This window comes from Lepisma saccharinum, chromosome 27 (genome assembly GCF_977018435.1).
Source record: "Lepisma saccharinum chromosome 27, izLepSacc3.1, whole genome shotgun sequence".
NCBI lineage: Eukaryota > Metazoa > Arthropoda > Insecta > Zygentoma > Lepismatidae > Lepisma > Lepisma saccharinum.
Window position 1 is genome coordinate 53,317,361 of NC_139255.1, and position 12,021 is coordinate 53,329,381.

The following is a 12,021-nucleotide window of genomic DNA, read 5'->3' on the forward strand; positions in this document are numbered from 1 at the left end:
TATATTCCCCTTGCAAACATGAGTCATTCGGTTAGGTTAGGTCCAGTAAGTGGGAATCGTATTTGGCAGAATACATGTGGCAATCGGGTTGCTGTGCCCGGTGTCGATGCTTTCAACTAGCTTCTCGGTGATATGGCTGAATTTTGGAAATCACAATTAACAAAAGGCTAATTGTATGATTTATATTGAAAACTTTCAAATACAGTGTTCCTATTATGTCCATAAGTGTTTCTTATGCCTTCCCAGAAAACAGACGGTCTGAAATGAGGTAGTCCGTATAATACTAAAGTACCGAATAGCTATATACAGCACACTACCCTCAGAAGAAATGCATACCTAGCCCAAGTATTGTTAAATTAATACATTGATAGTTTACAGACATGGAGATTCAAATCTTGCAATCAGTCAAGCTGACGTGACGACCGCCCCAACCACAGACTAGATATGAACCGCCCCAACCTCCTCACTGCATCGCCAGCTGTTTCGTACCCTCGGCGAGGCAGCGGTCCATGCCACCCAAGAGCTGGCCTAACCAAGTTGAAGCACGTGCAGAGGGTTGGAGAAGTCTCAGCGAGTAACATTTCCACCATGAGCCGGGAAGAAGGTGGCAGGGGGTGGTGTTAGCCAACGGGGTTAGCCCGTAAGACGCCAGCCGTGCCCTTTTTCGCCTGGCACAGTGAGGGAACTTTTGCAGTGTTGACACAGTTGCCATCTTCAGAGATAAGTCACTAAATACGACGGATTTGTAAGACCTGTTGGGGAAGTAATTCGTGAAAAAGGTACTATCTACTTTTCTGCCAACTTTTGGAGAAACGAACCTAGTATTTTTCCAAAGTTAAATGAACATTTTGATAGATAGATGCGCCTAGAGGGCCATCCAGACTTTTTAAAAATATAAAAGTAAAAAATCCTATGGTGATGTGAGTTTCCTTTGGCATTTCGACAATTTATTTTTACATCAAATGTCTAGAATATTTTCAACATCCAGTTGGAATACGTGTGTGGGGGAAAAGAAAGTGAGAAGATTTGTTTTCCCTTCCTCTTGTAATTGTGTTTTTAGTGAAGTGTCCTGTAGTGTACAAAGATAGGTAAAGATGGAATCGTATTAGTGTGTTATTACTTAAACATACACTGTTTTTCCACGTTACCAAATGAGGATAAACATCTTGGCCATTGGGGCAACATCAAGAAGGTTTTTTTTTTTTTTAATTTCTTGATCACGTTGGCACTACCCATCATACTTGCCGCCGGCCACCACTGGTTGTATAAACACACTTAATGAAGTTACTAACTTTTTACGTAAGACTTACTTTTGAAAGTTCTGTAAATTTCAGTGTCAGTGTGGCACTTTTATGCAAGAAGCATAGTACTGTGGTAGTCTGATAGTAACTGTTGCCATCCCAACACTTTTCACATTGAGTGAAAGATGGATCCATGTGTGGTGGTTTATTTTATGTACCACCGAGTTGCAGAGAAAATCCTGTCAATTCTGCTAGATTTGTAAATGGGATATTTTGTAACCTCTGTGGAAAGTTGAGATGATAGTAATAAATTTGGTCCAAATGAAGTTAGTAAAGTCTTCAAGACTAGATCAGATAATAACAAATAATTTTAATAGAGAACATTAATAACAGCATTTAAACTTACCAATATTCACTTTATCTTTGGCATCCAGTCCTTTGAAATTTGGATAAAATTTAATAAAATGCTGGTGGAACTTTAGTGGGTTTTGATTAGGAATGGTGGATAACGGATATCTGTATTTTGAATTATTTGATATCTGAACATTTCGGATAATCTGGATAATTTGGACAATCCAAATATCTGGATAATGAAGATAATTCTGCTGTCCACATATCTGAGTATAAAATTATCCAATATCCAGATTTAACCATCCCTAGTTTTGTGTTCATGTCCATATTATGAGAGCAGGCTGTTTCCCCTCACCAATTACTACAATTTCCTGAAATGTATGTTTTATAATAATAAACTTGCCTTTTTCCAGGTGTTTTTTTTTTTTTTTCGAAACATAGGGGTGCAAGTGGCATGTCGTGGAAGAGTAATCTTTTGTCTTGCTTCACTGCAAATTGCATGTGTTGTGCTTCCAATAACATTGCATCCTTTTTATAAAGCATTATTAAAAAAATACAAACAAGCACTATATTGCTTTGTCATTTGTCATATGTTCGTATGTATGTAAATGAACAATATCATTTGTGGTTTTTAAGAAATGATGTGCAAAGTGCCAGTACATGGTGCTGGCGAAAAATTAGGGATGGGCCGATATGAAATTTTGGCCAATACCGATAATGATAACCGATATTCTTCCGATCCGATATAAAATTAGAAATGTTCCTTGAAGAACCTGAAAGGTTCATTGACCTCCTTAATAAATGTGTGTTTCAAGGTGACTGCAGTGAAAAAGAAATAGCATATTTAGATATTTATTTTTTTAGAAATTAGGGCATGGAGATTATCCATAAAAATTGCAACAAAATAGCATAATTTTGCACTAAATTATCAGATATTTATCAATATATTGGATCAGTAAAATAATCGGTCCCATCCCTACCCAAAAGTGGTCCTCTAGCAGCTGGTGCCTTACCACTGATGGTCCAGCATTTGGGCTGGCAAGGTCTAAAGGTTAAGTAGGTATACACAATAAGAAGTTTGTTAAGCAACCACTTAATACATTTGAATCTCTTTTTCTAAATAAAAAATAAATCTGTGACCTGTTGTATGTTTTTATTATGTAGGATCTGTGATAGAAATGTAAATTAGTTAGATATAAAATTTGGGATAAAATTGATTTTTTCCCCCCTAAGGATGAAGATTCTACAGACAGAATACATTCAGAAGACCGCGAGTCCGTCAAAAGGTTGATTGTTGATCTGATGCTCCGTGCCCCAGAATCTGTCCAGAAGCAGTTAAGCGATGCAGTCTCTATAATCGGCAGAGAAGATTTTCCCAACAAGTGGCCAAATTTAATTACACAGATGGTGGAAAAATTCGGTACAGGTAAGATTTATGTTATGAAATTATGTTTCATATGACCTTTTCATCATGAGACATTCAGTCCAAACAAACCCATCACATGGTTGAGTTTGAGTTTTTTCTTCTTCTAAATCCGCTTGTATGCACAGAAAAGGTAATTGGGACTGGATCTTGAGTGCGATCCGAACCACTACGTGCCTCCGTTGGGTATTGAAACCGGGACCCCTTGGTTGCAAGGCAATGACATTACCGCTATGCCATCAAGAGACCCCATCACATGGTGTTTCCCTATTCAATATCATTGTATTTTCCATCAAATGGGCAAATTTTAAAATTGTGACAGCAGTTATGAAACAAAATTGTAAAGTGTACCTATCATGCATCAATGTGAATATAGAAAAGGAAAGTTAAAAATTGTACTTACGTATGTGAGTATAGTGCTCTTATTGTAGAACGACGTTTCAGAGATTGACTATCTCTTTCCTCAGGTTCGTATAAAAACTAAGTACTAAGTACTGCGTCAGTACTATGCCAAGTACTTAGTTTTTATACGAACCTGAGGAAAGAGATAGTCAATCTCTGAAACGTCGTTCTACAATAAGAGCACTATACTCACATACGTAAGTACAATTTTTAACTTTCCTTTTCTATATTCTGGATTTGTGAGTAACACGCGACAAACCTATAAAATGCTATCAATGTGAAGATGGTATTTCAGAGAATGCTGCGATATATTTGCATATATCTTAACAGAGCATAATGTAAAGCATGACTTGAGTAAGATATGAAATGAAGTGATTGCTCTTAGTTGGGATCTGATCTGGGAATCTCAAACTATAGGGAGGGAACATCACTGCAATCATGTGATGCTGCCATCACTCGGCAGCCATTCATCAGCGGCAAGGCAGTTTAGCTTTGGAATCAGGATAGCTCAGTTTTCTTTGAAAATGTATTATAATCCTTTCTCCAGTTATTCTTTACCTTCTGCTCTGTAAGATATGTGGTGTAATATGTCGGTGTATTCTTCAAAATCTCATCTTTATATTGATGTACGATACACATTTTTTGTTTCATAACTGCTGCCGCAATTATAAATGTTGCCCCTTTTGATGAAGAAACCAATGATATTGAATAGGGAAACACCATGTGATGGTGCCTCTCGATTGCATAGTGGTAATGTCATTGCCTTGGAAGCAAGGTGTCCCAGGTTGCAATGGAATATCCAATGCTATCGCATGGGAAAACGCCACGTGATGAGTTTGTTTGGACTCAATCTTGTTGAGTTGTCTGTTGGTGATGTCATAATTTCATTGTGCAAAATATAAAATCTTCACTTTGCCCCATTTCATGTTTTGTATTATCCATTGTTTTCCTCTAGGTATGGAAATGGTTGTTGTGAAATGGTGAGTCTGGTGGTAATTTTTTTCTTCTTCTTTATTTAGGTGACTTTCACGTTATAAATGGAGTACTGCACACAGCACACTCTCTATTCAAGCGGTACCGTTACGAATTCAAATCACAAGAACTTTGGGTGGAAATCAAATTTGTACTGGACAACTTTGCAAAACCTTTCACAGAATTGTTTGTGGTAAGTTACGACAGTGTAATTTAAAAATGATGTTTCATCTTGTATGTATATATTGCTTGCGTCATAGATTTTTCTTCTAATCTATGGTTGTTACTCGTACAAGCAAGTAGTTTTGAAAACTGGCATGGCCCACTGGGTATCGAACATTGGAACATGCTGTTACAGGGTGATAATGGTAGTGATATCCACTACGTATACATGAAGGCTCTATTTTTTCTCACAAGCTGAAGATTTGACAAGAAGGAAGACCATCTGTTTGTCATGTCTTTGTGCATTCAGCAATGGTGTTCTCAATGTTGTTATAATGTATTTTAAACTTAAGTAATATGTTGCAATAAGTGTTCAAGAAATTGTACTGCTTGCAGCAGTCTTTTGCTGACTGATACAATTTATTTTATTATTCTATTCAGTGTATTTGTGTTATGTAAATTATATTCAAGTTTATGAGAACTTTGGAAAGATCAATGTAGAAAAATTTAGTATTATGTATCCTAGCAAGCTTGTTGAATTTCCAATGTTTGCAAGAAGTGTATGTAAATACAGAGAAACTAGTACCGAGAAGCTGTTTTTTCTTTTTCGATTAATTTCAGTGGCCACTGCCACCATCCTTGTTGGAACTTGCTCTACTGTTGCTTGGCGTGCATCTTTTGTTTGTAGTTCTCTGGCTGCTGCTAGGTGCGCTGTTGTTAACTGTGCGTCTCGGTCTGTGTCTACTGCTATTTTGGATTGTTTCATAGACAGATCTGATGGACCTGCTGATGTAATCCAACAGCACCTAACAGATGCAAAAAAAAACCCAACCCACTACTGGTCTTGCTAAACATATCAAATACAATAGCCATAAAATTCAAAAAGGTTCAAGTCAAACACACTGCCCACACGCTCGTAGACACCAAAATGAAGGAAATGCATGCCATAATGCACTTCCCGCACGAACTAAACATCGATAGCGGGCAAGCGCACCACACTTGGATTCCCCTACTGCAACAGTTATAGCCCGGAAATAGCAGACGACACAGACTGAGATGCACAGTTAACAACAGCGCACCTAGCGGCAGCCAGAGAACTACAAACAAAAGATGCACGCCAAGCAACAATACAGCAAGTTCCAACGAGGATGGTGGCAGTGGCCACTGAAATTAATCGAAAAAGAAAAAACAGCTCCACGGATAAAAGTGAGTACTAGTTTCTCCGTACTTATATACTACTGCGTCTCTCTTTTCCCAATTATGAAAGTATATGTAAGTATTATAATTATCTCTACTCATGTTTATATTTAAGTAAACAAACTAATTATTTGGAAGGAAGAGCGGACTGACTTGTTGGCTGGTTACAAGCTTCCGTATTTCCCTGCACTCTCTTTCTGTTTTGTAAGTACCAGTTATGTTATGTAAATATTTCACGTAAAATTAGTGTATAATAGATTTGTAGACATAAAAACTGATTGTATTTTTATTACCATTTTTCAGGCTACAATGAGACTAGCGGAGGAACACAAAACTAACCCAGATGCCTTGCGAGTAATCTACAACTCTCTCGTTATTATTTGCAAAGTGTTCTATTCTCTGAATTACCAGGTATGCTACAATTATTAATTTTTCAGATGTGCATATTCTTGTCTAAATGTTGTGCATATTTTTTAAGAAACCATATTTGCCGAATGGATACATCTAAAAAAGACTGTAATGTTTCTTTAAGCAATACACCTCCACTTTGGCAGATAAGTAATACAATAAGCAAATCCAACATTCGGGTATATGAAATCATTCCCAGATTTTACATTTTCTGAGATTTTGTACATTTCCCATTTTGTAACTTTTCAATTTTAGATACGTGAAAAATATATAAGCACAGTTCCACTTTACGTAGCTTACACTAAATTTCTTAATTAGTTACCACAAAATGAATATTGGAAATTAACTGCAGTGTTAATTGGCAAGGAAAGTATCATAAAGTATACTAAATAATGATACATGGAATAATTTTTTTTCTTGGAATGTGTTTTATTATGTCCATAATAAAATAATCTGTAATTTAGTGCACAATTTTGTCATTTTGTTGTTCCTGTGCAAGAAAATTGAACATTCCTGTTGTGTAAGTTCCTGCTCTACAAATGAACAATGCGACATGTTCTCATTGTTTAGTTAAGCAATTGAATGAACTGTTTAGGTTCTTCAAGGGATGTTTATATTTTTTGTTATCTTTTCCTTCAGGATTTTCCAGAGTTCTTTGAAGATAACATGGAAACGTGGATGAATAATTTTCATACCTTACTCCATGTAGATATCAGGGAGTTACAGACGAGGGTATGTAGAATTTACCAATTCTCATTAGAGTAAATCATACATAGTGTGTGTCTTAACTGTTTTTACCTTCATTAACAAAAGAAATTGGGGATGTGTTGGTCCATTTGGCAGGTGCTTGTCTGCCATGTGGGAGATTCAGGTTTGATCTTGTAGATTTTTCTGACACAGCCTCTAATCTGTGTGTACCTGGGAGCCTGGTGGTGATCTCATCACCTCCACTTTAGCTGAGATAAAGAGTATATGGGGCCCAATTCCTCACCTTGCTTATATTTACATGGCAGTGTAGTGCCATGTAGTTGGAATCTAATGTTTGGGCTGTATATACTAGGCAAGCTTTCAGACCCAAGTATCAGGCCCCACCGCTTCTAGTTTTTTGATTTTTCAACTGAAAATTTTTATAAAAAATTGAAAATAAATTAATTGTTCCCTAGAGAGTTATCAATGTTTGTATTACTTTTGTTCATAAAAACATAAAATATAATATACATAGGAGGAAAAATTCACTTGGTGGTCCTATCAGGCACACACTTTTGATGTGTGTCATTTGAGACACTTGTGCCAGTGCCACTGTACAATTGGTTGGTTGGTAATGATGGTAAGTTGTTGTTATAATCAATATATTTAAAAAAAAAAAGAAAATTGCTGAAGATTTTTTTTTTGTTAGATTTTGTGAATGATAAAATGTGAGTGTGACACTCATGCAATAATTGGTTATTTTTTTTATTAATGATGGTATTTTTTGTTACGGATGGGACTAGGGATGTGACGAAACTGAAAATTTACCAATGCCGATGTACTCACTGATAATTTTTGGAAACTATACCGATGCCGATATTTAACCGATTCCGACACATAAGATTATTCAACAAAAGTGGGATGTTATTTTCAGCATGACAAGAATAAATCTGCTATGTACATTTCTATTGCATATCATATGTATATACATATATATTCTCAAGAGATGCAAATGTACATTTGCATCTACAAAAAATGGTTATGTGAACCTTTAAGAAGAACATAGATTCTCAAGAGATTTAACATTGGTACACAAGAGTTCCTTGAAATGCAAAACAAATTCCTGTTCTTGATGTTGTAAATTTAATGCTGGCAGATTCAATTTCAGAAACACGAGTTTTGGAAACACTTCTGGAAGTAACCTACTTGTTCTCTTATCGCAGTCCAGTAAGACTGAACACTCCTCCACTGAATACTGATGCAGCAGGTATCCCAAGTATATTCTCACCACATGCTTCAGGTTTGGATACTCATTTTTGAATTTCCAATACAACAGTGGATCCTGGTTACGTGGAATAGTCGGTTCAGCAATGTACTGGTCTATTTCTGATTTTGAAGTAGGCTGATCCTCTGAATGAGAGTTTGCAATAATTTTATTACAAAAACTCTACATGATGAAGAATCATAACGTAATTTTCATACATATGTAATCGGCTTCATCACTTCCCTAGTTTCTTGTATAGCATGGGTAACCTAGGGTTAACACAGCATGCTATGATGCTAGTAGTCCCGGGTTCGAATCCCAGCCAGGGCATTGGTCTTCTTTCTGAGTGTGCCTTCATCATATCATCACTCATCGTGATCTTCACAATTAGCTAATAGTGGCAGAAAAGTAAAATACAATCAACCAAGTGACAAGCTGCATCTGCAGCTTGTGGTGTCAATCTGGTATGAAATATTGTATTTATTTCTGAATATTTGTTTCTGAGCGACACATCGCACTTGTGACATGTCACTCCCTAAGGATAAATATTGCATTTTCAAGTAACTATTCCCACAAAATTGTACGTCATTATTCATCCTTATTGTCACAATTAATACAGAGAGATAGTCAAAATGCATGACATACCTTTAGTACACCAATACTAATGATTTTTTGACAATTCGAAGCAATTTTATTGGTGCCCAGAAATAAAAAATGGTTTTAGATGTCTAAAGATGCAAATTTGTTACATAATATTGTATTTTTAAAGGCTGATGATGAACCTGGCCTGTTGGAGCAGTTGAAGTCTCAAGTGTGTGATAACGTTGCCCTCTATGCCCAGAAGTACGATGAAGAATTCCAACCTTACCTGCCTAATTTTGTTACTGCTATATGGAACTTGCTGGTTTCCACGGGACAGCAGCCAAAATATGATCTGGTAAGTTAACTACAGAAGTCCGAGGTGGAGGTAATTTTAACTACTATCATTAGGGCAGAACTGATACCACTTGGAACCAATACCCATATGATTCCGATACTCGCTTGCATGGATGCTTCAAAATTGTAACAATTAAAATTGTTCAGAATATTATTATTTATTCCACTCCAATTATATTCATCAATTTATCACAGTTTTGCTTTACAATATTCAAGAATTACACCAGATATACCTGTTGTGTAATCACAAAATACAGTTTTCACATAATCTTGGTGCAAAATAAATGGAAATTTTGAAATTTGCAATGAAATTCAGGGCAGAAAAGAGTGAGGTGCTAATAACAACAAGAAACAGAGCCAGTATAGAACCAAGAATAAAGATGGACGCGGAAGAGTTGAGGGTAGTGGGGAGCTTCAAATATATAGGAAGCATAATTGAGAGAAGTGGAAGAATATATGAGGAGAGGACAAATGGGTGGTGGACTTATAGCAAAGCGTTGAAAGATTAATATGGAACAGGGATGTATGTATGAAATGCAAGAAGGTAATATACAACACACACTACGTGCTAATAATTATGTATGGAGCAGAGACTTGGACAGTGACAGAGAGAGACAAAAGAAAGATGCAGGCAGTGGAGATGAAATGATTAAGGAGTACAGGAAAACCTCGTTAATACGAAGTTCAAGGGACCAAAAAATGTCAACTTCGTATTAAATGACTTCGAGTTATCCAAGCTTTTCAAGATGGCGCCTGTTTTCAGGTGTAAATAAAGTAGAGTATAAATTACCACCACAAAGGATGTTTTATACTTGGTGGTAGCTCGGAAAATAAGCTTTATATATACTATATAATAATATTGTACGTTCTAAAGAAAGTGTAAAAAATGTTACACAAAATGAGAACACTGAGCTTAACGCAGACACAAAGATTCCAAGGAGACTGTTAACACCATTTATCCTGCCTAGTTATACAACCGGTTATGCACGGAATGCATGTTGTGGCAAGAAGTCTTTTAAAAAACGGTATTTTCTTTTAATTGTGCAAAGTCGTTGCTCTTCCACGAAATTCTTACAATTTTAGTTCATAAGAAACCCGTTTGCACGGAGACCTACGGAAAGGGAAACAATCTCGTTTATTGCAAGAAGTGAAACTCGGAAGAATGTTGACGGTAGTCAATGGCGCAAGCAAGAGACAGGAGATAATCGGACAGAATGAATATTGGATTTTATGTGCGTTCACTAGAACATTTTCCATTACAGGATAAAGATAACGCAGTTGTCGAAGACCGAACTTTTATCAGCAGTGTGAAAAAAAAAATGATCATTGCATTACGTTTTACCATGCAACACACAATAATACGGGCAATATTTCCTATCCAGATGGCTGCATTCAAACAAGAAAAAGGGACCTGAATTCTGCAATTATCACATTACCATGCACATCAGTGGCGGATAATGAGCTGTTGTAGGAGAAGGAAGGGGGTCACTTTTATTTTACTTATCATGCGGTTTTTGTTCGTTTTGAAGAAGGTATTCAGAACTGTTTGCTTTTTTTTAGATGCCAAAGGAAAAGAGCCCGTGTGCGCACAGGATCCTGGCCGAAACAATTAGCAAGGGACCCCCTCCCCCATTTGCTGATAGATAAAGGGGAGAAGTCACTCAGACAACAAAACACTGTTTTTGGCAAATTTTATGACCAGCACAGTTGGGAAACGTATGAAGCTGGGAACTGGAGTTGCAACATACGTAAGATCGACGTCAACTTTTGCGGGAAACCTAGATGACAACGCATTAAGCGAGCGGGTTGACGATCTTTAGTTGGCCTATGCGGCATTGATGATTATCTGTAACAGTTTCCCTTTTTTTTAATGAAGTTCTACAGGGCACAAAGAACACGCTTTTAATGAAAGTAGTTACCGGAAGTTGTCGGCTACCAGGCCAAAAGTTCCTCGCTCACGGGAAATTGCTGGATCTTGAGCTCAGAGCTAGAGAGATGGGTGAGACTTCAGGTGCCACGCGTCTTGTATTTTGGAACATTTGTGCGATCTTATCTCGCATTTCACGTCTAGCACTGATAAATATTTCCAAGGTGGCGCATTCAGTGGGGAAAGAGCTTGACCTCCTATGCACATTGACAAAGAATGTCAATGTCCAGCGGGCATTTCGGGCTGCTTCCCTCGAGTAGTCAGCAGCTCTTACGACAAGGAAACATGTCAAGGTCAAGTTAAAATAACGTCCAAGCTCTCTCCACATTCGATCTTCTCTTCTCGACTTACGCAGGTGTCTACTTCGAATTAAGCGAAACCAGTTTTGCGGAAGGGTCTTGTAAACAACTTCGTATTAAAAATTATCCGTATTTCGATTTATCCGTACTGAAGTACATTATAAATCCTATCTTATCGGCTGGGGAATGGGAAGAACTTCGGATTAAAGGGTACTTCGTATTAACCAATATCGTATTAACGAGGTTTTCCTGTATATTGGGGACGAATAGAAGGAATGAGGAGATCCGACAGACAGTAGATGTGGTGAAGCGTTAAGACAGGGTAGATCAGGCACAGATGAGGTGGTTCGGACACATGAAGAGGATGGATGCAGAAAGACTACCAGTAAGAGCTTACAACGCACAAGGAGTGGGAATAATACCAAGGGGAATCAAAGATGTCTGCGGAAACACCACATAGCGGAGAGTGTTAGGAGAAGAAGACAAGATTGGAACACCGTGGAAAGAGAGGAGTGGTGGAAGACCAGGAAAAAATGAAGAGGCTTGACTTCTATGCCGACCCAGCCAGAGGCAGAAAACTGCGAAGGATGATAATTGCCTGGGTAATTAGACTCGCTAAGAAGTACTGATACAACAGCCTTGGTATCGGCTCTGCCCTAATCAACATTGAACTAAATGAATTAGATAAAAATTATGGCTGCTCTGATATGCTGATGTTCTTACCGATTTGTAATATACTCGACCATATCATG

The 12,021-nt window shown here is 37.4% G+C and overlaps 1 protein-coding gene across 2 annotated transcripts in view; it reads left to right on the forward strand.

The window, feature by feature from the left end:
* The window catches only part of Cse1 (chromosome segregation 1), a 117,398-nt gene that overhangs the window by 32,773 nt on the left and 72,604 nt on the right, over window positions 1–12,021 (forward strand). For both annotated transcript variants that reach the window (XM_083113097.1, XM_083113098.1), the window contains 5 exons: window positions 2,826–3,018; window positions 4,437–4,582; window positions 6,052–6,159; window positions 6,796–6,888; window positions 8,877–9,044. In XM_083113097.1, coding sequence (XP_082969223.1) covers window positions 2,826–3,018; window positions 4,437–4,582; window positions 6,052–6,159; window positions 6,796–6,888; window positions 8,877–9,044 — 708 coding nt within the window. The remainder of the gene's footprint in view (window positions 1–2,825; window positions 3,019–4,436; window positions 4,583–6,051; window positions 6,160–6,795; window positions 6,889–8,876; window positions 9,045–12,021) is intronic.